Source organism: Lynx canadensis, chromosome A1 (assembly GCF_007474595.2).
Source record: "Lynx canadensis isolate LIC74 chromosome A1, mLynCan4.pri.v2, whole genome shotgun sequence".
Lineage (NCBI taxonomy): Eukaryota > Metazoa > Chordata > Mammalia > Carnivora > Felidae > Lynx > Lynx canadensis.
In genome coordinates, this window is record NC_044303.2 from 145032503 (window position 1) to 145058748 (window position 26246).

General features: G+C 40.3%; 1 protein-coding gene across 2 annotated transcripts in view; it reads left to right on the plus strand.

Annotated features, from left to right (window-relative positions):
• Positions 1-26246, plus strand: part of RASGRF2 (Ras protein specific guanine nucleotide releasing factor 2) — a 240783-nt gene that overhangs the window by 172325 nt on the left and 42212 nt on the right. For both annotated transcript variants that reach the window (XM_030323851.1, XM_030323860.1), the window contains exon 18: positions 22030-22136. In XM_030323851.1, coding sequence (XP_030179711.1) covers positions 22030-22136 — 107 coding nt within the window. The remainder of the gene's footprint in view (positions 1-22029; positions 22137-26246) is intronic.

Genomic DNA, 26246 nt, shown 5'->3' on the forward strand with positions numbered 1-26246 from the left:
TTTGCTCTCCTCCCCCTTTTGGTCTCCTTCTCTGGCTCCTCTTCTGCCAAATCTCTACTGGTTGTGGGGCCACAGGGCTCTTTCTGACCTTTTTCCCTGACTAAAAACTGTCCACGTAAGTAAGCTCATCCAGTGGCAGGATTTTAAGTCCAATTTAAATGTTTAATACTGTCTGATTTACATTTCCAGTCTCAACATTTCTACTTGAGTTTCAGGCTGTTAATGTATAATAGCCCCATTGATTCTGCCACTTAGATATCTATAAGAGACATCTTTCAATTTAAAACTAAAGTCTTGATTTTCTTCCTCAAACCTATCCCTTTCCCATTTCAGGAAATGGCATCATTATCTACCCAGCTGCGGAGGCCCCAAACAGCGGTACTATTCTTGATTCCTCATTTTCCCTGAGACTTTGTATTAATTTCAATCCACACTTCACAAGGCAGCCAGAGTAACTTGTCCAACATGTAAATCAGATTATTATTCCTGTCAGACACCCCCTGGTGGCTTCCCAGTACCAGAGAACAAAATCCAGCTCTTTAACTTGGTTTAAGAGGTGCCTGGTAATCTTGTCTGCTCTCCACCTTCATCACCCTCCCCCTGGCCCTCATGTTCACCAGGCTGCAACCACATGGAATGCTTTCTGTCCCTCTAGGCATGCTGAGCTTCTAGGTCTTTCCATTTGCTGTTCTACTTGAAACCCCGTTCGCCCAGGATTTCATGCAACCTTTTCGCTGTTCCTTTTCGCTGTTCAAATCCTAACTCATGAGTCCCCTCCATAGAAAGGGCTTCCCAGCCCTCCTAGCAGATATGCTGTCTCTCTCATAAGCCTCATTATGCTCCACATAGCTCTTCTTTTCAATACCTGATTTACCTTATTTATTTGGTCATAGATGTACTATGAGCCCTCCAATAGATCATAGGTTCTGTGAGCAGCCATTTGATTCTCTGTGTCCACTGCTCTACCCCAGCTCCTAAAAAGACTGCCACAAGATGCTCAATAAATATTTTGGGTCTGACTAAAATGGACTACCTTTTGTGTTTTGTGGCTTCTACCCTCCCTCACAAGGTGTGTTTCATTTTTGAATAATAAAATCCACCATTTTTATGCATTAAAATTTTATACATTTATGCATATAAATTCCTATATGTTAATAGTCACCAACAATCAAGAGGGAGAAGATGGCTTGTTTACACACCTCCTCCCCAACTATCTCTAAAAATTTCTGCTTCGGATTCTTCAGAATATCTCAACTAACTTTGTGGATACCCCTCCCTGTCCCCTACATACATACATGGGTACATGCTCATTCACGACTTTGTACACACTTTATACACACCCTCCCCAGATAAGCCAGCATTCATTCCTCACTCCCATGGAAAAGCACTTCTTGAGTGTGTATAGAATTCTGTAGAAAGAAATATAGAAGGGTTTTTACAATTATTATTTTAGTTTGTGGGGAAATTGACTTGATGTAAAGGGTATAAATATTGTTCCACATTAGTGTCCTGTGTCACATCTTAATCCAAAATAGGTAACAAATGCCTATTGGGGAATTGAAACTAATGTACGGAAATATCATCTTCCCCTCCTTTTTCAGATAGTTAGTTACAAAGTTCCGCAGAAAAGAAAATGATAAGCAAATTTAAAGTTTGTTTCTTTCTCTCTCTCTCTCTCCCTGTCTCTCTCTTTTGGTATTTTGCATGTTAACCATTTCTAGTGCATTCACTGTATTTTCTTTTTTTATTTTAATTCCAGCACACACAGTATTATATTAGTGTGAGGTACACAATATAGTGATTCAACAATTTTATACCTTCCTCAGTGCTCATCATGATAAGTTTACTTTTGTTTTAAATTTTTTAACATTTTTTCATCTTTGAGAGACAGACAGAGCACAAGTGAGGGAGGGGCAGAGAGAGAGGGAGACACAGAATCTGAAGCAGGCTCCAGGCCTGAGCTGCCAGTACAGAGCCTGACATGGGGCTTGAACCTACGAACTGTGAGATCATGACCTGAGCTGAAGTCGGATGCTCAACAGACTGAGCCACCCAGGCACCCCTATGATAAGTGTACTCTTAATCCCCTTTGCCTATTTTACCCATTCCCTCCTCACCTTCTCTCTGGTAACCATCAGTTTGTTCTTTAAGAGTCTGTTTTTTTGGTTTATCTCTTTTTTTTCTTTTTTCATTTATTTTGTTTCTTAAATTCCACATATCAGTGAGATCATATGGTATCTGTCTTTCTCTAACTTATTTCACTTAGCATTGTACTCTTGAGATCCATCCATGTTGCTGCAAATGGCAAGATTTCATCCTTTTGATGGCAGAATAATATTCTGTTGTATATATATACTGCATGTTCTTTATCCATTCATCCATTGGTGGACACTGGGCTTATTCTCTTTTAGTTTTGTTGATTGATTCCTTTGCTGTGCAGAAGATTTTTATTTTGATGTACTCCAAATCATCTATTTGTGCTTTTGTTTCCCTTGCCTCAGGAGATATATCTAGAAAAATGTTGCTATAGCAAATTAATTATAGAAAAGTTACTGCCTATGTTCTAAGATTTTTATGGTTTCAGGTCTCACATTTAGGTCTTTCATCCATTTTGAGTTTATTTTTTGCATGATGTAAGAATACTTACAGCATGTGGCTGTCCAGTTTTCCCAACACCATTTGTTGAAGAGACTTTTTTTCTCCTTGCATATTCTTGCCTCTGTTGTTGAAGATTAATTGACCACATAATTGCGGGTTTATTTCTTGTATTTCTGTTCTGTTCCATTGATCTATGTTTTTGTCCCGGTGCCATACTGTTTTGATTACTACAGCTTGATGGTATATCTTGAAAGTTAAGATTGTGATACCACCAGTTTTGTTCTTTTTCAAAATTCTTTGTCTATTTCGGGTCTTTAGTGGTTTCATACAAATTTTAGGATTATCTGTTCCAGTTTTGTGAAAAATGCTATTGGTATTTTGATGGGGACTACATTAAATCTGTAAATGCTTTGGGTGGTATGAACATTTTTTTTTAAGTTTACTTAAGTTTATTTGAGAGAGAGAGAGAGATAGAGAGAGGGTCAGAGAGAGAGGGAGACAGAGAATCCCTAGCAGACTCTGTGCCATCCACACAGAGCCTGACAGGGAGCTCGATCTCATGAAGCGTGAGATCATGACCTGAGCTGAATCAAGAGTCGGACACTTAACTGACTGAGCCACTCAGGTGCCTGTGGTATGGACATTTTAACATTTGTTCTTTCAATCCATGAGCATAGAGTAGCTTTCCATTTGTTCATCTACACTTTCTTTCATTGATGTTTTAGTTTTCAAAGTGCAGATCTTTTCACCTCTTAGTTGAGTTTATTCCTAGGTATTTTATTATTTTTGGTGCAATTATAAATGGGATTGTTTTCTTAATTTCTCTTCCTGCTACTTCATTATTAGTGTATAAAAATGCAATAAATTTCTGTATACTGATTTTGTATACTGTGAACTTACTGAATTCATTTGGCAGTTCTAGTAGTTTTGTGGTGGAGTCTTTAAGGTTTTCTATATACAGTATTCTGTAATTCAAATAGTAAAAGTTTTACTTCTTCTTTACCAATTTGGATGTCTTTTATTTCTTTTTATTATCTGAGTGCTGTGGCTAGGACTTCCAGTACTATGATGAGTACAAGTGGTGAGAGTGGATATCCTTGTCTTGTTCCTGATCTTAGAGGAAAAGCTCTCAGTTTTTCACCATTGATATGATGTTAGTTGTGGGCTTTTCCTATATGGACTTTATTATGTTGAGGTATGTTCTTTCTAAACCTACTTTGTTGACGGTTATTATCATGAATGGATGTTGTACTTTGTCAAATGCTTCTTCTGCATCTGTTGAAATGATCACTTGACTTTTATCCTTCTCTTGTTGATGTCATGTATCACACTGATTTGCAAATGTTGAATCATCCTTGCATCCCAGGAATAAATCCCACTTGATTGTGGTGAATAGTTTTTTTTTAATGTATTGTTGGAATTCGTTAGCTAATATTTTGTTGAAGATTTTTGCATCTGTTCATCAGAGATATTGTCCTGTGGTTCTCAGTGCCTTTATCTGGTTTTGGTATCAGGGTAATGCTGGCCTCATAGAGTAAGATTTGAAGCTTTTCTTTCTCTTCTATTTTTTTGGAATAGTTTGAGAAGAATAGGTTTTAACTCTTCTTTAAATGTTTGGTAGAATTCCTACGAAGCCATCTGGTCCTGGACTTTTGTTTGTTGCAAGTTTTTTGATTACTGATTTAATTTCATTGCTGGTAATCAGTCCATTCAAGTTTTCTATTTCTTCCTGATTCAGTTTTGGAAAGTTATATGCTTCTAGGAATTTCTAGGTTGTCCAATTTGTTGCCATATAATTTTTCATAATTTCTTATAATCGTTTGTATTTCTGTGGTATTGGTTGTTATCTCTCCTCTTTAATTTCTGATTTTGTTTGAGATGTCTCTTTTTTTCCTTTGATGAGCCTGTCTATCAATTTTGTTTACTTTGTTGATCTTTTCAAAGAACCAGCTCCTGGTTTCATTGTATTGTTTTTTTTTTTATTCTATTTCATTTATTTATGCTCCAATTTTTATTTTTTCCTTCCTCCTGCTAGTTTTGGTGTTTTTTTCCTTTTTCTATCTCCTTTAAGTGTAAGGTTAGATTGTTTACTTGAGATTTTTCTTGCTTCTTGAGTTAGGCCTGTATTGCTATAAACTTCCCTCTTAGAACAGCTTTTGTGTTCTAAGATGTATGACCCTGATGATTTTGTGTTTCGATGTATGAGCCTGGGTGGCTCAGTCAGTTGAGTGTCTGACTCTTGATATCAGCTTACGTCATGATCTCACAGTTGTGGGATCAAGCCCCTTGTCAGGCTCTGTGCTGAACGTGAAGCCTGCTTGGGATTCTCTCTCTGCCCCTCTTCTGCTCATGTGCACTCCCTCTCACTCTCTTTCTCTCAAAATAAATAAATACATTTAAAAAATAGACAAGAACAACTTTTGCAGACCGCCTGGATGGCTCACTCACTTAAGCATCTGACTCTGATTTCACCTCAGGTCATGATCTCATGGTTCATGAGATCAAGTCCACATCAGACTCTGCACTGGCAGTGTGGAGCCTGCTTGCATTCTTTCTCTTCCTCTCTCCCCTCCCTCTCAGAATAAATAAATAAACTTTAAAAACTATGTTTAGGGCACCTGGGTGACTCAATTAGTTAAGCATCTGAATTTGGCTTAGGTCATGATCTCACGGCTCGTGGGTTCGAGCCCCACCTTGGGCTCTGTGCTGACAGCTCAGAGCCTGGATTCTGATTCAGATTCTATGTCTCCCTCTCTCTATGCCCCTCCCCCACTCATGCTCTGCCTCTCTCTCTCTCAAAAATAAACATTAAAAAATATGTTAAAAAAATAAAAAGAACAGATTTTGCTGCATCCCAAAGATTTTGGACCATTGTGTTTTCATTTTCATTTGTCTCTCTGTATTTTTTTACTTCCTCTTTGATTTCTTGGTTGCCCCTTTCCTGTTTAGTGCCATGTTATTTAACCACTATGTATTTGGTTCTTTCTAGATGTTTTTCTTGTGGTTCATTTCTAATTTCATAGCTTTGTGGTCAGAGAAGATGCAGAGTATGACTTCAGCCTTTTTGAATTTGTTGAGACTTATTTTGTGGCCTACTATGTGATCTTTGCTGGAGAATATTCCATGCGCACTTGAAAAGAGTGTGTATTCTGCTTTTTTGGATAGAATGTTCTGAATATATCTGTTAGATCCATCTGGTCCTATGTGTCATTCAGAGCTGCTGTTTGTTGATTTTCTATTTGGATGATCTATCTATTGATATAGTGGGGTGTCACCCGCTCTTATTGTATTACTATCAATCACTTCCTTTATGTTTGTTATTAGCTGATTTATGTATTTTGGTGTTTCCATGTTGGCATAAATATGTACAATTGTTATATCTTGCTGGATTTTTTCCTTTTGATTATATAGTGTCATTCTTTGTCTCTTGTTACAGTCTTTGTTTTAAAGTCTGTTTTGTCTGATATAAAAATTGCTACCCTGGCTTTCTTTTCACTTCTATTTCACTGATAAATGCTTTTCCATCTCTTTCCTTTTCATCTGCATGTGTCTTTAGGTCTGAAATGAGTCCCTTGTAGGCAGCATATAGATGGATCTTGCCTTTTTATCCATTCTGTCACCCTATGTCTTTTTACTGGGGTGTTTAGTTCATTTACACTCCAAAGTAATTATTGACAAGTATGTACTTATTGCCATTTTATTACTTGTTTTATAGTTGTTTTTGTAGTTCTTCTCTCTTACTTTCTTATCGTTCTGTCTTCTCTCATGGTTTGCTGGCTTTCTTTAGTTATATACTTGGATTCCTTTCTCTTTATTTTTTGCATGTGTATTACTGGTTTTCGATTTGTGGCTGCCATTAGGTTTATATATAGCATCTTATGCATCTAGCAGTCTATATTAAGTTAATGGTTATGTAAGTTTGAACCCATTCTTTACTCTTCTCCCCTCCTCCATGTTTTAGATATATGGTGTCATATTTTACATCCTTTTGTGAATCTTTTGTCTGATTTTTAATAGATATACTAAATTTTACTCTGTGTGCGTCCTACTTTTCTTACTTCTGCTAATGTTTTTTTCTTTTCACTCCAAGAGTCCCCTTTAACATTTCTTGAAGGGCTGGTTTAGTGGTCATGAACTTCCTTAACTTTTGCTTCTCTAGGAAACTCATTATCTCTCCTTCTATTTTGAATGATAGCCTTGCTGAATAGAGTATTCTTGGCTGTAGGTTTTTCCAGTCAGCCCTTTGAGTATTATCATGCCACTTCCCCTTATTTTCTGCTGAGAAATCAGATGATAGCCTTATGGGGTTTCCCTTATATGTAACTATTTACTTTCTTCTTGCTGCCTTAAAATTCCCTCTTTATCCCTACTGTTTGCCATTTTAATTACTATGTTTCTTGGTGTGGACATCCTTGGGTTGATTTTATTGGGGGCTTATGTGCCTCCTGGATCTGGATTTCTGTTTCCTGGATTTGAGACATTTTCAGCTGTTATTTCTTCAAATAAATTTTCTGCCCCCTTTTCTCTCTCTCTTCTCCTGGGATTCCTATAATGCAAATGTTATTATGTTTGATGTTGTCTCTGAGTTCCCTATGTCTATTTTAATTTTTTATTATTCTTTTTCCTCTCCAGTTCAGCTTGATTGGTTTCCATTATTCTGCCCTCCATGTTGCTGATCTGATCTTCTGTTTCCTCTATTCTACTATTCCCTCTACTGTATTTTTAATTTCAGTTATTCAGTTCTTCATCTATGATTGGTTCTTTTTTATGTTCTGTCTCTTTGTTGAAGGTCTCACTGAGATCCTCCACTCTCTCAAGTCCAGTGAGTTTCTTTATGACCATTACTTTGAATTCTCTATCAGGTATATTATTTGTCTCCATTTCATTTACCTCTCTTGCTGTGATTTTTCCTATTCTTTCATTTGGGACATATTCCTTTGTCTCCTCATTTTGTTAAACTCTATGTGTCCGTGTCTCTGTGTTAGGAAAGAGAGCCACATCTCTGCTTTTGAAAGTTGTGGTCTTATGAAAAAGAGGTCCTATAGTGCCCTGCAACACAATGTCCCATGTTCACCAGAACCTGCACTTGAGGGGTGTCTCCTATGTGTGTTTCATGCACCCTACTATTGTGGCTGAGCCACATTTGCCTTCAGTCCAACTGACTGCAATGGCTCTCTTTGCCTGTTTTGGGCAGAATAGTCTCTTGTGTTGTTACTGAGCCAATCTGGGGCCATTTTGGGCTTGAGTTGAGTCAGAATAGGCATTTGCCAGAGCTACAGTAGCACTGAACTGTGGTGTGCCTTCCCTGTGTTGTCCCCTGAGAAGCTTTTGATGGTGAGCAGGGCCTACAGTCAGTCCAGATGTCTTCCCCGAGCCCCCCTGCTGGGACCGTGTTTGGACTGGTGGGTGTGGTTATATTCCCCTCTTCCTAGGGCAGGAGTCACTTGAGAGCAGTGCTGGCCCTTGTTGGGGCTGCTTGTACATTGCCAGGTTTGTGGCACCACTTTGGATGGGCTCTGGCCAAGAGTGTACTGGGGTGGGGGTGGGGTGGGGCAGGTCTGTAGAACACAGGGGCAGGGCATGTGGTGTTAACAAGATTTGCACTTGGGAATGCAAGCTGGTGCAGCCACTCTGGAAAGCAGTATGGAGGTTCCTCAAAAAATTAAAAATAGAACTACCCTACGACCCAGCAATTGCACTACTAAGGCATTTAGCCAAGGGATACAGGTGTGCTGTTTCGAAGGGACACATGGACCCCCATGTTTATAGCAGTACTATCAGCAATAGCCAAAGTATGGAAAGAGCCCAAATGTCCCTCGAAGGATGAATGGATAAAGAAAATGTGGTGTATATATATATACAATGGAGTATTACTCGGCAATCAAAAAGAATGAAATCTTGCCATTTGCAACTACGTGGATGGAACTGGAGGGTTTTATGCTAAGTGAAATTAGTCAGAGAAAGACAAAAATCATATGATTTCACTCATATGAGGACTTTAAGAGACAAAACAGATGAACATAAGGGAAGGGAAACAAAAATAATATGAAAACAGGGAGGGGGACAAAACAGAAGAGACTCACAAATTTGCAGAACAAACTGAGGGTTATGGGAGGGGTTGTGGGAGGGAGGATGGGCTAAATGGATAAGGTGCACTAAGGAATCTACTCCTGAAATCATTCTCGCACTATAGGCTAACTAATTTGGATGTAAATTTAAAACAATAAAAAATAAAATTAAAAAATAATCAATATGAAAAAAAAAAGATTTGTGCTGGTCTGCTCTGTGAGGAGACCTAGTACTGAGAGGGCATGTCCACAGGAGAACACAGGCATCAGGGCCTACTTTTAGCAACTTAGGTGTAGGGAGTGTTGGTGTTGCATTGGTTCCCACAGGTGTCCATGTGTCTAGGCTGTGGGGCAGTGGAGGGAATGGCATCCATCAGCTCCTTTGTCCCTGGAGAAGTCTCCCAAGGATCTCTGCCCCTCCAGCATGGGCTTTGATATGAGTAAAGAAATTTCCCTTCTGTTTACCCCAGGCATTTTTCAAACTGCTACTTCTATGCTTTGTGTCCGAGGGGCTGCTTGTTGTGCTGTCTCTTTAAAGGCATGGACTCTGTTTCCTGCTGCCTTCCAGCTCTCCCAGAGTTGAGCCCACTGATTTTTAAAGTTCCAGGTGTTAAGCCCCACTGGTTGTAAGAACTCATGAAATTATGCCCCTCTGGCTTTCAAAGCCAAATGTCATGCGTATTTGTCTTCCCCATGCAGGTTCCCCATGGCAGGGGTGGCTGGTGTGAGTGTCTTGTTTCTTTCCACTCTCCACACCCACAGTATCCCTCCCTCCGTGGACAGTCCATGGGTTTGTTTAACTTCTGACTGAGTCTCTGCCCTTCCTATCCTCTTTGATGTTGCCTCTTCTATACATTTAGCTGTGGAGAGCATGTTCTGCAAGTCTTTGGGTTGTTTTCTAGGCTATTTAGACTCATGTGGGTGTTATCTAGTTGAATCTGTGGGATGAGGTCAGCTTCGGGTCCTCCTACTCCACCACCTTCCCCAGTAGTCATTGCATTCACTGTATTTTCAAAAGCCTCTTGGGTAATACTGGTTGTATTGTCAAGAAACTCTGACATAAAGTATTCTATCTTAAATTGTGTTTTTTTTTAAATTGCTGTATTTTAGTTTTCAAACTGGTTCAACTTATTATTTCCAGTGAGCCTGTGTTACCTCTCAGTCTGCAGGCTGTTTCTTTCCTTCTTGCCTCTGCAGTAATCTTGAAAATCATTTTGGTTACTTGGTGGCTTCACTTCCCCACTGACTCCTCAAATGCCTTCATTCTGCTTCGGCAGAAGTTACCATCACCCTGTTCACTGGCAGTATGTTCTTTCGCATTCCTGTGCCAGCACAGAAGCTGGTGACAGCAGCAGTGGGAGGGCTGCAGGTTACACAGCAATAAACAGGAGCACCTTGCATTCCTTGGGACCAGGCACTCGGGTAGCGTGTTTTAGTGGGAAGAACCTGGGTTTTAGAATTGGATCATCTGGCCACAAGTTCTGTCTCTACTTTTACTATCTGTGACCTTAGGTGGCTGTTGGGCTTTCCTCATCTGTAAGGCTGCTGGACCTTTTCCTCATCTGTAAAAGCAAGGGATATGTTTTCTGGAATTGTGAGAACAGATATAATATACAAACATTCTCATAAGTTTTATTGTAAGTTCAGGATGTAATCATTCCTCTATGAATCTCGACAGCACACATTTTTAAAAATCCATAAAAACAATTCAGCTGACAGTTTTAGTTACTAATTTCCTTGAAAAATGAAAGCAAATGTAAGATATTGATTTTGCCATTCTTCATGTATTTTTTATCACAGACAGTAATAAACCTGCTGAGCTTCTCTTCCCCAGTCTAGAAAAAATATGGGTTTTTTTTCATTATAATAGTTAATTGCACTCAGAGAAAATCTCAGGTTAATGTGAGTAAGGAGAAGAACTTAAAAACGGAAAGATAAGAACACACTTAAGAATAGGTAAAAGACAAAAAACAGAAACCACTATGCAGCGTTTGTTCATTGTCTCATGCATGTCTTGCCAATAGAACCTTTGAGAAACTGCCCTTTCACACTCCTGGCTATGTACTTTGAGTGGGAGCTTACATCCCTGCCATACACACACACACACACACACACACACACACACACACACACCTGCACATCTCCCAGTCATCCCAGCCCTCTATCCTTCATCACCACAGTGATGAGTTCGAGGAAGGCATAGATCCACTTTGGGCCAGTGAAAACACAAGGATTTGTTTGGGGCTTCTGGGATAGAAATTTCTGTCTCTCTTCAGTGAAAGTTACTAGAAAGCACGCCCTCTCATTCCCTGGATGGTGTGATATGAGGTTGTAAGACTGCCAGGACCTTACCCATGTTTGCTACTTGCAAATGAAAAGGGAATGTAAGGCACTGAAGAGAAATAGACAGGGGCCAGGCTGACATCATGTGTCCCTGAACTAAATGAATCTAGAACTATCTCCAGATATAAACAATAATTACTTTTTTAATCTAGGCGACTTCAGTTTAGGTGTTCTGTCCCTTTTGGAAACAAAAGATTGCTAACTAATATTCCATTAAAATGGAAGCAACTGAACATACAAATAGATTACTACGCCATCTGTCCTACTCTATACAGACTAAAGTTTAATTTCTGTAATCATAGCTATTTTTCTAGATAATCTCTCAAGAATGAAACTGTCAGTTCATAAACTCAGTGAACACTGTTAGCATGATGTTCAGCGTAGTGTATGTGCAAATCCCCTACTTGTCTGCATTTACCTCTTTTTTTCAGTATACTAGCTAAGTGATTTTGAGCAAGTAACTAATCCTCTTCATGTCTAGGAAAATATTTTACATTTGGTTCAGTGTGCCATGGGGAGACATTAGAAGTACTTGTGCTGGAACAGTAACAAGTGAAAGTGATATTTAAGCTGATTTTTGAAGAGAAAGGCAACTTGCTTATTTGCAGGGTTTCAATTTAGATATTTTGGTGTTTTACTTGTTTTGAGGCTGTCTTCCCCATTTACAGAACAAACTCCTTGAGATCGGGGACCACATCTCTTGTTCACTGAGCCCCTGCCCGATATCTGGAACACAGTAGATGCTCTGTAGCTATTGATTAATTGATTTAGAGATGGAGGAAGAATAGAAAGACAGAATGAAAGAAGGAGGAATGTCTAGGAGATAGTAACTATTACACATGTGTAAAGAATCTAGATTTAGGATTGTGGCAGAAGAGTGGAGTTACAGGGATAAATTTGACAGATGCTGTCAAAAAGTTAACAGTATTTGTTGACAGAATGGGAAAAGCAAAAGAGCGACAGAGAAGAGTGAGGTTTCCCACCTGAGAAGCTGAACCCGTGGTGATCTCATTAACTCAACGGGAAAGTTAACATGGGGAGGAGCTTGAGAGCAAGAAACATACATTTAATTCTTGGATGTATTTCTTATGAGGGTAGAATGTGTGATTACTGTGGGAATATTTCATAAGGAGCTTGAAATGAGGGATTTGGGGGACATGTTGGACCTGGACATGTCAGGTTGGAGTACACAGAAAAACCATGAAACAGAGTTATGTCCATGAGGGAGTGAGAACTGAATGGAGTCAGCTGGAGAACAGACCGAGAACTGAGAATGAGATAGTGGTAGACAAACTGGAGAACTGGGCATGGAGTGGGGAGAGTATTTCATGACAGAAGCAAAAGGGGGACAGGAAGAGAAGAGATATCCTCTGCTTGTTCCTTCAGACATGGTTCAGATAAAGAACACAGTCATCCAGGATTTCTAGACAATTCCTGCAGATAGTTTAAACATAGTCTAATAATCAGATTGTCTAGATCAGTCACTTTCAGACTTTTTTATTGCAACCTATTCTAAGAAATACATTTTGTGTTTTGACTCGGGACACACACACACACACACACACACACACACACACACAAATGATACAAAAGTTTCCCTCAAGAATACTCATTCTCCCTGTGCACAATCTCTTCAGTTAGTTTTCATCTGTTTCACTTTTTTTAATGCTAGTAACAGCCCACCAAACTGATTTCACTCCCCATTAATAAGTCATGACCAGAAGTTTAAAAAGCAGTAGTCTATATAATGGTCACCTAGGAAAGAAACAATGAATTTGGGGAAAGAACACATTTTGAGAACATTTTACTTCTAATTAGATAAAGGTTTTTGTTTACTATCCATTACAATATGAAACATATATTTCTATGATGGGGCCATTCTGTCAGCACTCCTCAAAATTTAAAAGAAAGAACAGGAATGTGCTTACTTTGCTAGCGTCTTCTGTTATAGTTTTAAGTGTTGGTTTACCACCTTGCAAGAAAAACTTAAAGTCTAAACTTTGGGTCTAATGAGTTGCAATTAAAAGCACTCTGGGTTTGGAGACGGACAGACCTGGGCTCAAATTCTGATTCTGCTGCTTAATAACTATGACCTTTGCCAAGTTTCCCAACCTCTTGTATGTTCTGTTTCTTTATCCCCGAATGAGGATAACATTTACCCCATTTGGTTGCTGTTGTTATTGAAGAAGCCACATTATTCATGGTACTTTACCTAGTACTTGGGGGCACGCATTAAATGGTAATTATTATTATTGTCTTTGGTTGTGAAGGTTAAATTATAGGCCACTTGTAAAGCTCCTAGTACAGTACCTGGCACAAAGCAGCAATACGGTTATAATCCAAGAGCACAGAAATGTACAAACCAATTATATGACATGCTTTTTAGAATATTTGCTGGAGGGGCACCTGGGTGGCACAGATGGTTAAGCGTCCTACTCTTGATCTCGGTTCAGGTCATGATTTCACAGTTCCTGAGTTCAAGCCTCGCATTGGGCTCTGCACTGATGGTGCGGAGCCTGCTTGGGATTCTGTCTCTCCTTCTCTCTGACCCACTCCTGCTTGTGCGCTCGCTTTGTCTCTCTCTCTCTCAAGATAAATAAATAAACTTAAAAAATATTGAAAAGAATGATATTTGCTGGGTAAGGCAAAGCACGTCGATAACATTGATGTTATTGGGGAGATTGAGTCCCATTTGTTTAAAGTGAAAAAAGATGCATCACTGATACACTTTTCTTAATTCCCTCACTAATGTAACCATTAAAGTGATTAGAGTGCGTTTATTCAACAAGTCTAAATATATTAAGACCTACAATGTCAGGTCCTGGAGATAAAAACCCAACAAGAAACAGTTCCTAGATATATGATGAAGTAACCAATAGTGTTTACTTTTTCTCCCAGGCAGCCCTCCACCATGGACCACTGATAGTAATATTATGTCTGTGCCTTTTGGCTCTTTCTGATTCTACTCTGGCTTGCTTCACTAATTCAGAAGGATGGCTTTAAGATGCTTCGTTGGAATTAATAAGAGCTCTGTGGTCCAGTTCTTGGTGATCTACCTTTGATGTTAAAATACTTCACCATGCTCAAGAATTCTTTTTCTTTTATAGTGTGTCCTCAGTAGCCTCAGGGTAGCTCTAACTGGCCTAGCTCATCATCAACCTATGTGTAATCTCACCATTATTTTACTTGCCTCTTACAAAGTAGGCAGTGAAGTTGGCTGAGTATCATATCATTTGAAGAATAAAATGAAACTGTCCTTTTTCCCCCTATTTTCAATGTCCTTGCCTCCCTCCCCACTACTTTATTGTATGTTCTGCTTGTGATGGATCTCGAATACGTGATCATCACGGTAATATGGTGAAAGCATGCCCTTAGTTCAGATATATAGCGCTTGCAGACCCTTTCAGTTTCCATAGGGAGTGATGCAATTTTTATTAAGAAAAACAACTTCTGAGTGCCGGTGTGCAAAGCTGAAAGGGCCTACAAAGATGCTTGAGATGAAATCCCTTCACCAAGGAGTATATAGTTTAATAAGAGAGGTGTCACATCTACCAGTTGCTATACAGGATGGCATGACTCATGAGGCATCTGGGGGAAGGACCATAAAGTTGAATCTCATTCTGTATAGTGATTCTGCATAGTGATTTGGCTTTTATCACTTTTCCAGATGACTTTTGTTGCCCAAATTAGCCATTCTGACCAGTGCTTACAATTGAAAAAGAATATGCAAAAATTGGAAAGACAGCAATCTTGGGGTGATACTATTCTAGATATGTGTATTGCTAAAAGAAACTCTCCTGGTATGTGTGGTTTCATTGTGCTATCACTCTTGACAATTGAAAGATGTGTAAAGCCCTGCAAAGATATGCTATTTCCTATTGCAAAAAAATGCACAAGAACTCCTTGGGGCTAGATCTTTGATTCTAGGGCAGAATGGCTTCCGCATGGATGTTACCACCACTTAATTGTGTATGTAGTTCATACTTAAATTCAGAAATAAATATTGCCCAAGCAGCTCCCGATTTATATGGTGGCTTGTGATAAGGAGAAAATCTGGAGTTGTGGAAGATTGTTGTTCCGATCACATAGCTTCAAAGTCTGCGAAGATGGGGAGACAGGCATATCTGATGACATGAGAACACATTAGAGCCCAGTTAAGGCATTAATTTCAGTTAATGAATAAACAGCAGTCCTTTTATAAAACTTGATCTATCAGGATTTGCTACAGGTATGCCCCTCAGAAAGATGGTTCATGTATCTGGTTTAGGGAATTTCTAAGTTGTTGCTGGCTTAAATAGAAGTAAGAGAGTATTTCTCTAAAAAATCAATGACCTCAAGCAGTGAAAAAAGTTCTTCAGGAAGGAAGTTGATGTTCATCAAATCCTTACCGCTTTCACATACACTTACAACTAGCTTTCTGTTATAAGTATTTTGTGAGGAACCACAATGAGATACCGCCTCACACCCATTAGAATGGCTAAAATTAACAACTCAGGATACAACAGGTGTTGGCGAGGATGTGGAGAAAGGGGAGCCCTTTTGCACTGCTGGTGGGAATGCAAACTGGTGCAGCCACTCTGGAAAACAGTATGGAGGTTCCTCAAAAAATTAAAAATAGAACTACTCTATGAACCAGCAATTGCACTGTTAGCAACTTAACCAGAGGATGCAAAATGCTGATTTGAAGGGGCACATGTACCCCAGTGTTTATAGCAGTGCTATCAACAGTAGCCACATTATAAAAAGAGCCCGAGGGTGCCTGGGTGGCTCAGTAGGTTAAGCTTCTGACTCTTGGTTTTGGCTCAGGTCACGATCTTGTGTTTTCATGAGTTTGAGCCCTGCCCTGGGCTCTGTGCTGACAGTGTGAAGGCCTGATTGGGATTCTCTCTCTCTGCCCCTCCCCTGCTCATGCTGTTTCTGTATCTCTCAAAATAAATACAAAAAATACAGAATAATATTAAATAAATACAATAAATACAAAAAATAAATTAAAAAAAAGAAAGAGCCCAAATGTCCATCAACTGATGAATGGAGTAAGAAGATGTGGTACATATATATATACAATGGAATACTACTCAGTATGGAAATGAATGAAATTTTCCCATTTGCAACAATGTGGATGGAAGTGGAGGGTATTATGCTAAGCAAAATAAGTCATAGAAAGACAGATACCATATGATTTCACTCATGTGGAATTTCAGAAACTAAACAGATGAACATATGGGAAGGGAGGGAAAAATAAGATAAAAACAGAAGAGAGGCAAACCATAAGAGATTCTTAAAAATCAGAGAACAAACTGAGGGTTGCTGCAGGTAGAGGGGTGAGGAGGGTGGGGAAAATGGGTGATGGGCATTAAGGAGGGCACTTTTCAGGATGAGCAATGGGTGTCATATGTAAGAGATAAATCACTGGGTTTACTCCTGAAGCCAAGGCTACGCTGTGTGTTAAGTAACTTGAATATAAATTTTTAAAAAAAGATTAAAAGAATAAGTGTTTTGTGAGGGACACTGAATCAAGGGGATGGATGGATGAAGCCAGCTATAGGTGAGAACATAATTATAATAAATATTATTTCGCTGAGTGCCCTGTTTTACAAGAAGTATTTAATTTTTTTAAATTAGAGAGAGAGTACATGAGTGGGGAAGAGGCGCGGGGGAGAGAGAGAGAGAGAGAGAATTGAGAGAGAATCTTAAGCAGGTTCCACGCTCAATGCAGAGCCTGATGCAGGGCTTGATCCCACAACCCTGAGATCATGACCTGAGCTGAAATCAAGAGTCCATCGCTCAAAAAATCTGAGCCATGCTGGTGTCACAATTATTTAATTTTTTAAGTTTATTTTTATTTATTTTGAGAGAGAGCAGGGGAGGGGCAGAAGGAGAGAGAGACTGAGACTCCTAAGCAAGCTCTGCACTGTCAGTGCAGAGCCTGACACAGGGTTCCATCCCACAGCTGTGAGATCATGACTTGAGCCAAAACCAAGAGTCGGATGCTTAACCATTTGAACCACCCAGGTGCCCCAAATTATTTAATTTTTAAAACGACTCTATGTGGTTTCTTCTGCTCATTTTAGAAGTTAGGAAACTGAGCCACAAACAGGTTGAGTAATTTGCCCCGGACTTTACTTCTTGTCCATCCTGGACCATATTAGGGATGGCCTGCCCTGTGAAGGCTGTAGTAGAATGTGTGTCTTTGGAGCCTTCCCTCCCTCACTGGTTCTCAGAATTCCTGCAGCACCTGGAAGGGTGGTCCTGCCTGCAGCTGGTCCTTCCATCCTAGTCATCTTTACTACTAGCTGTGGATTGTTCCAGCTGCACCGACTGAATATGCGTTGTTGAAGATTGCATACGGGAGTACCTGGTTGCTTTCCAAGAGACTGTTGAGTACTGCAAGTGGCAGCAGGTAATTAGCTCTGAGCAGCGGAGGCAATGAGAATGTACCTAGCTGTGATCTCCATAGAAAAGATAAATAACATGGTTATTAGAAGGAGTTATGAAGAACATCCAAGCAGTATAATCAAATCCTAACCTGATGATAGAGGTTGAGATTTGAATTTATGGAAATATTGGAAATTTGATAAAGAAAATCCCTTAAGTGGCCTTTTAATGTATGACACTAAATAACTTGGAGAGCAGAAGAATGTTCCTTGCCTTTCTTGTCTATCTTCAACATAGACTACCCTGTCCACCCACACCTGACACAGACGCAAAGAGACCAGTAGGGATAGACGTTTTTTCCAAAATACATTAAGGTAGTAGCAACTCTGTTAAAATGGCTTGTCTTTCTTAACATTTCACCTTGATTTTTATCTTTGTGTCCCGCCCTTGCTCTTATCTTTCACCCATTCTTTTCTCATCTCACTGATTGACCATCCTTATACCTATATATGCAGGTGAGGGACTCTGCCTCATCACCTTTTTTCAGTGTTCAAAGAACTTTTGACTTTCATCCTCCAGCATGATAGTGCCTTATGATTTCCCAGCTCTCACTCCAGTTGAATTCTCTGTTTTAGTTACTTAGAGCCTTCTATTCAACTTTCCTCATTCCCCATACCATTTCCTATCCTTTTCATCTGACTTTTCTTTACAAATAACAAATATATCCTCAGCAGTTGCTTCAAAGTTATCTTTGTCTTAGAGTTCCATCATTTTTCATTATTTCTGGTGTGGTTTTCATCGTATTTATCCCGCTTTGGGATTCATTGCAATTCCTGAACCTGAGGATTCATGTCTTCCAACAAGTCTGAAAAATTCTTTTCCTGTATTATCCTTCTGATTTTTTGCTGGAACTTCTAATTCTTTCCTCCATGTCTTTTAACAACTCTTTTCTGTTTTCTCTCTTTAACTCTTTGTACTGCATTTAAATAATTTTCTGAAACCTGTTTTTAAATCTTTTTCCAGTTTATTCTTTGCTTATTTAGTGGGGTCTGTCTAATCAGTGTTTTTCTACGTTTGAGTTTTCAATTTCAACTCATCTATTTTTCAACAATAATTAAAAGAATAATTCTGTTAACTTGAAGTTTTATGTGGTTCTTGTAAAATCTGACTTAAAAATTTTTTTTTCTGACTTTAAAATTTTTTATTCTTTTATCATGTTTTCAGTTCCTACTTTTGGTTTTTTTTTCATATTTATTTATTTTTGAGACAGAGAGAGAGGGAGAGAGAGAGAATGAGTGGGGGAGGGGCAGAGAGAGAGGGAGACACAGAATCTGAAGCAGGCTCCAGGCTCTGAGCTGTCCACACAGAGCCCAACGCGGGGCTCAAACTCATGAACTATGAGATCATGACCTGAGCCGAAGTCAGTCGCTCAAATGACTGAGCCACCCAGGTGCCCCTCAGTTCCTACTTGTGTATCTTTAATCTTTGTAAACACTTTAATTTTAGGATGTTTAAACTGGATCTGTGTAATAGTTCTGGTACCTGGAATTCTTGGTAGTGGTGGACAGGTAGGGTGGGAGTTCCTCATCCATGTGTCTACTGATCCTTGTTTATGGTAGATGGTTTGAGTGTTTTGTAATTTTGCATTATGAGTTTTTCTTCAGGGATTTTGTTAGTGGTGATCCATTACAGGCTGAGCTTGAGTTTCTGTCCCTCCAGAAAAGTTGTGTGTATACTTTTGTCAAGGGTCCCAGGATTAGCACTAGCCTGGGCTACTTTTTAATTTCTCATTTAGAGGGACAGACCACCCAATGGTGGCTGAATCTGAGCTTCATATCTCCGTGAAGTGGGCCTGTGGCTATCAGTTCTCAGGGAGGCTTTTTTTTCCACACCCCCACTGAGATCCAGGCTGAGGCAGGTAAGTTTCTTAACTGTCTCCTTGTGCACTTGGAGCACTTTTCCCCATAGTCCACTCGTTCACAGAGGGGCTGGTCTTTGGGGAGTTCCAGCTTCATGTGGGGTCTCAGTTCCCGTTCTCTCACCCATACTTCATGAAGGCCCTGAGGCTTCTCCTGAACCACATGGGATATACAGTCCAAATCCTGTGTTACCAAGATTGGTAAACTGCTTTCGTCTTAGGGAAGCTAGCATCAGTTCAGAGGCTTGGTTCTTGATCTTGGTTTTTTAGATCTCTGTGTGTTTGACTCTAGAAAATTCCTTATTAATAACTCAGCTATGCATTTTAAAAGATATTTGTTATATTTTACCCAGAATTTATAAGCTTTTAATAGCAAACAATTTTTTTTAAATATATCTTTTCTGCCAAGAGCACATCATCATCATCATCCTCTGACAGTGTCTGCTGTAGGGTTGAAAATGCCTGTCTACATCCAAAGAGCAGTATCGAAAAGGGGCCTCTGCCCTTGAGAAGTTCATAGATTTTTTTAGTCTAACTCATTTGTAAACTCTGAGGACTATTCATTTAGTTTTTCACTCACTATTCTTTATATGCAAATCATATTCAATAAATACTGAGTAAGTCCTCACTATCCAGGCTTTCATTCATTTATTCAGCAAATACACATTGTGTACAGCATGGCTATGTGCCAGATATGTGCTCATCATGCTCAGCAAAAATACACCCAATCCCTGACTTCATGGAAGACACCAGTATTGATCAGATAAACTCATAAATAAATGTAAAATTGCAACTGTAACAAGTGCCAGAAAGTCAACGTGCTTGGTGCCCTGGGATGTGTAATGTTGATTTGTTCAGCTCCGGCCAGGACAGGCTTAATTGGGGAAGTGAAATAAACAAGAGTAGCTTTCACTGAGTACAAAGGAGAGCAATAATTGTGACGGATCCAGAGCAGTATGTGCAAAGCACGTGAAGATGAAGGACTAAAAGAAGGGTGGTGAGAAAGAAGGGGAAAAGTGAGAAAATATGGTTCCAGAAAAGGCTGAGAGGGAGCTAGGAGTCAAATCATGGAAAACCTGGTGGGCTATGTTAACTTTTTCTACTTATCATAGGAGCCATGGAAATGCTTTAAACGGGGGTGACCCATCTAATTTGGCCTTTGAAAAGATCTTTCTGACTTTAGACAAGAGAACAGATTTGAGGAAGCAAGAATGACAAAGGAGATCAGTTGTCAGTAGACCATTGTCAGTAGACCATTGTCAGTAGACCAGATTGAGAGTTGCTTGGTGCTGAACTTCAATTTTGACTTTGTAGGAAAGAAGATGTGGAAAGATTTGAGATTTACTTAGCAGGTAAAATTACCAGGAAGAAGCAAAGAGATGGGCCAGGAACGATTACAAAGTTTCTGGTGTATACATCTGGATGGCTGTTGATGTTCCTTTAATGGAATAGGGAACACTAGATTAGGACAAGGTTTGTTGGAAAGGCCATGGCTTTTTCTTTTATACCTATTGGGTCTGAGGTTTTTGAAACATCTAAGGGAAAAATATCAAGAAGCAGCTGGATAAATTGATCCAGAGATGAGAGAAGAGATCTGGGGATATAAATACATGAGTGATTTACTTGTTGGTGTTCATCAGGTGAGCCTTCCAACGGAGAGATGATGGATATCCCTTGGATATAGAGACGTGTAGGTTACTGGCGACCTTAACAGGAGCTGTTTTGGTGGTCATATGGGGTGAGAGGCTTGGAGGGGGATGTAGAGAATGTAGAAGAGGAGGAAATGGAATGAGTAAGTTAGACAACTTTCAAGAAGTTTGCCAGTGAAGTTTTATAAGGCTTTCATCCATTTTTAAAGGAAACATGTCAGTTAATTATGATTGGAAGGCAAAATCTTTTAAAACGTAGAGTCAGTAGGAAAAAATTTAAATGATTTCTTGATAGTGAGAAGGTGGCCAAGACAGGGACATAGGCTGGCACAAAGGGGAACCAAAGACATTCAACCAACATTGGATTGTAGTAACAGCTGATATTTATTGACCTTCCACTATTGTTTCAGGTGCCATTCTAAATGTTTAACATGTATTAACTAAATCTCCAGAACAACTCTGTGGTGTGGGTATACTTATTAGCCCATGCAGGACATGAGGAAACAGGTCACCAGAGAGGTGCTGTAACTTACCAGGGTAACACAACAGGGATTTGAACTCCCAGTCTGGCTGTGAAGTTCATGTTCTTAACCTCTATGCTGTCATGCTTCTCAATACATGGGTGCATAATAAGCTATTTGTATCATCTATGAGCTAAGGTGTGGGCTAATTCATCTACAAATACTGAAAACATTATTGGTTATATAATGACTTTTGGGCAAAAGTATAAGTTAATGTTTTCTTAAATGCTTTGTTAAAATTTCCTTGGCTTTATGTTCTAGAACAAGGCAGGCATAAGTGGAAATGTCATTAGATCAGCATTAGTTTCAATCAGTGGCCTTTAATAAGTGTGTGCACATTATTCATTTAATTGCACCTGTAAAGATGTGGTAGCCTCATAACTGCAGTTATAATAAGTAAGTAAGTGGAATCCATAACAGTCTGAAGCTGCTTGTACCTGTCTGCGAAGATGTGCCATTTGTGAGTTTCCACTAACCAATGTCCCCAAATAAGTGACCTTCCCCAGATTCCTGGGGATTGGCTTTAACCACATGTGTGTGTTTATTCTCCTCCTAAGGATTCAACAACACTGAGAGAACATGCGACAAAGAGTTTATTATTCGGAGAACAGCCACCAATCGAGTACTGAATGTCCTCCGTCACTGGGTCTCAAAGCACGCGCAGGTAATTTAATGGCATCATTCATTACTTTCAAGGATTTTTCTAAACCAACTTTTTATTTATTTATTTTTTTTTTAATTTTTTTTTTCAACGTTTATTTATTTTTGGGACAGAGAGAGACAGAGCACGAACGGGGGAGGGGCAGAGAGAGAGGGAGACACAGAATCGGAAGCAGGCTCCAGGCTCCGAGCCATCAGCCCAGAGCCCGACGCGGGGCTCGAACTCACGGAGCGCGAGATCGTGACCTGGCTGAAGTCGGACGCTTAACCGACTGCGCCACCCAGGCGCCCCTAAACCAACTTTTTAAATTGTTACATATGTAAACTGCTTTCTGAGTCTTTGGAGTTAGGGTCTGAAACGTTGGAATTACAGCCAAAGGAAAGAAATAGGAGGATATACACACAGATCAAAGTGAACACATGCAGATTTGCCAAACGCACACTGTCTCAGATCTGGCGTGACACAGGAGGCGAAGCAGGGCTCTACGCTTTCCTCATCTTTTCAGGCCACAGCACCCACCTGTGGGCACTCGAGCCACTGTCCTGTGCCACCCAGGGAGTGCCGTTCATGGGGCCCTCACCGTAGGCTGAGCTGTGCTGCCTGCACCCGGTACCCCTGGAGGTTAAGCATCACTCTGGTGCCACATACTCTGGTACCTGGTCGGGGAGTATTTTCTCGGCCTGATTTAGGAGATATTTTGCCCCACGACTTTGATTTTTTGGGTCCTAGTATTCTGTTTTTAAATTGCATCATGCTGACAGGACACCTACTTGTTATTTGTGTGTTTTCATTACACGTTTGTAGAATTGATACCCATTTCGCAATTTCACAAAATAAAGCAAGGGCCTCCTTTGCTTCATTGGCATGAAACACGCATTGTGCTTTTCTTCCCCACTGCCAAATAATGGGAGGCCCTGCTGGACACGTGCTTGGCTAGTGCCCTGCAAGGAGAATTTTGAAAAGACAAAAGGGGGCCCTGCGTGGCTCAGATCGGAGCACATTAAACATATAAAATGTGAATAAAATGCTAATGAATAAAGAAAAAGAGAAGAGAGGAGCCCCCACTTCATATATTCCCCGAGGCTGTCCTGGGTCTGCCACACAGCCCTTGGTAATGACAGACCGTGAGATAGGGTCACGAGAGAGCCAGACTCCTGGAATCCCTGTGGTGAGAGAATTCGCTAATTGGGAAAAGTGGGATTTGGGCCTCACCATCAGTTAGCCCATGACAATTCTTAAATGTTAATTGAAATAAAAATGAAGGTAGCACATTCAGTATAGCATGTAAAAATTTTACTTAACACATCTTAAATAAATAAAAATGGATCCCATATCGCTCAAATTCTGAGAACTGCCCTTAGCCCATTGAAATGTTTAGTCTCTTCCTCATAATCTGAGTGAGCTATTTGTACGTCCCATTTGCCTCATTGCAGATACAGGATAATGAGGTTTCTCCTGTGTCTGACATCCATTCCATTCACTCCTCTCTGGTTTTGGACTCGGGGTCCTGACTTCTGATTCCCTGGGCTGTGGTGGCTTCAGAGATGCAGAGTAGCTTTGGTACACAAGGCTTAGCAGATGCTGCTGGGTTGTCTTCCCTGCTGTGAGTGAAAGCCCAGGTTTACCTGGGTTCAGCTCCCTCCCGTCTGCAAATCTCTCCAAAACCTCTAATCTTGCTTGCCTCTCAGTCTCACCTCCTTTCTGTCAATCCCCAGTGCCCTCTTTTTCTCCTGACCTGAAATGGAAATCCCTCACAATCCACAGAGGACTCTTATAGTAGCTAGAAAAGAGCCACAAAGCAGTTTACAGTATGCTGGGCTTACTTTACTTTGGGTGAAGAGAACTCAGATGGGGGAGATGGGTGTATTGAATCCCTTGCTTGTAATAAAGAGATTTGGAGTAAGGTGTGATCATCTGGCTTGAGAGCTGCATTGTATTTGCATAAATACATATGTACACACAGGCAATATTAGATTGAACAGCACCAAGTCACTGGAATGGAAAATGGATTGATGTGAAAGCAAGGGTCTCTTTATTCAGATTGTGTCCTGGGGCCTTTATCTAATCCAAAAAGCACCCTGTTAGCTGTTGTTTGGAGAGTTCAGATACTTCACAGCCTATTTATTACTTAAGATGTGCTTGTATGTGGGAAAGCATTTGTGATCAGTTCCATTTAGGGTGGGGCACACTGGGAATCCCAGCTTTGTAGACCCTCTACACTGGGGGCATATGTGGATGGTACAGATTGCTCAAGTATTCAGTCTTTTGTCCTGACATGATTATTGTATAACATGTGGACCCCGATGTGCCAGAGGAAGTTCTTCCCATCCACTCATTTCTCTTTTCTTACCTTCCCTGAATGTGTGAGTGGGTTTTAAGGATCTGTGGTTGGTTTCCAATTATCCTGCTATAACTTTAGCATGTGTACATCCTGTACCTTCCTCATTCAAGTGAGTTTTCCATCACTCTCTCTGTGTAAGCACATGACGTTGAGGACATTTCTGGAACATCTCTGCTTATCTAATTGCTTTAGAGCTTTATTTTATTTTTTATTTTTTTGGCTTCAGTGTCCAGGCTTCTCTTACTCCCTTTACTGATTTTGGCTGACTGGTGCTCATTCAGGCTTCACAGAGGGTAGTTTGAGAAAGACAGGTGGTCCTGGAGGCCACACTGTGTGCCCACCACCTCCTCTCACCTTTGGTAGCATGATCTGAGTCAGTTGAATTCAGAGGAGGTATGGAGGATAATCTAGAGAATTGAGTCTGCTACAGAATATTAGATGTCATGTATTTGTTTCTCATTTCTCACCAAAAGTGGCTAATATTAGCAGATACTACCCTGCACTTAATTCAGGAGAAATAAAGAGTCACAGAATTATGAGTGTTGGCTCTCCAGAGAAATAAAATTGCCTTCAACTCCTTCCCTGCAATGTGTGCTAGAATGCCATTCTGGAATCTTTTAGCCTTTCCTTTCGTAAGTGTTTAGTAAGGCTAGGTTACTTCTTTTTTTTTTTTTTTCCTGATTCTAAAAATTTTCCTCTGTTACACATTCTGTGCTACTTTCTCTTCATTTTGTTGTGCTTTTTCACTCACCTGCTGCCTTTCATGTTGAAAGTGAAGCCAGAAGGCCACTCTGGATTTCTCCCACATGCCTTATCTATGGGTTAACAGAAGTAGCAGCACAGGGTCAGGGGTACGTGTATTCTTCTTCCAGCTCTGCCACCGAATCTTCTGTGGAGGCAGAATTAGTCACTCAGCCTCACTAGGTGTTAGTATCTTCTTCTTCTTCTTCTTCTTCTTCTTCTTCTTCTTCTTCTTCTTCTTCTTCTTTTAAGTTTTACATTGTTTATTTGAGAGAAACAGAGACAGTGTGAGTGGATGAGGGGCAGAGAGAGGGAGAGAGAGAGAATCCCAACCAGGCTCTATGCCACCAGTGCAGAGCCCAGTGCAGGGCTTGAACTCAGGAAACCATGAGTCATGACCTGAGCCGAAACCAAGAGTCAGTTGCTTAACCGACTGAGGCACCCCAATATCATTTTCTGTAAATGAGGACAGCCATCCATCTCTTACCTCCCCCAAGGATCTGGTGAGGATTAAAGGTGACGTTGAATGAAGAAGCATGAAAGACATAAAGTACACTGTAGGTGGGTGTGACCAAATCCCTTCCAGTTAAGGACAGGAGATGCACATTTCATCCCCCTCCAAGGAGCTTGTAGTTCCCTGCAGATAGGGCTGTCTCGTTCATCCTGGCATCTCCCTCCTCAGGGCTCTGCAGCTCTGGGCACGTGGGAGATGCCTAGGAATAGTTGTCAAATCGAGTTTGCATTTTAATGTTGCTGTTGTTCATTCTGTCCAGGAAGGTATTCTTGAGTGTTTAAAATTTTCAAAGTCAGTCAGGACAGAGACTAAGGGATGGGAAATCAGAGAGAAAAACTGAGAGAAAGGAGGCACCTGGGTGGCTCAGTCAGTTGAGCATCTGGCTCTTGGTTTCTGCTTAGGTCATGATCTCACAATTTGAGTTTGAGCCCCACATCAGGCTCCATGCTGACGGTGCAGACCCTGCTTGGGATTCTCTCTTTCCCTCTCTTTCTGCTTCTTCCCTTCTCCCTGTCTC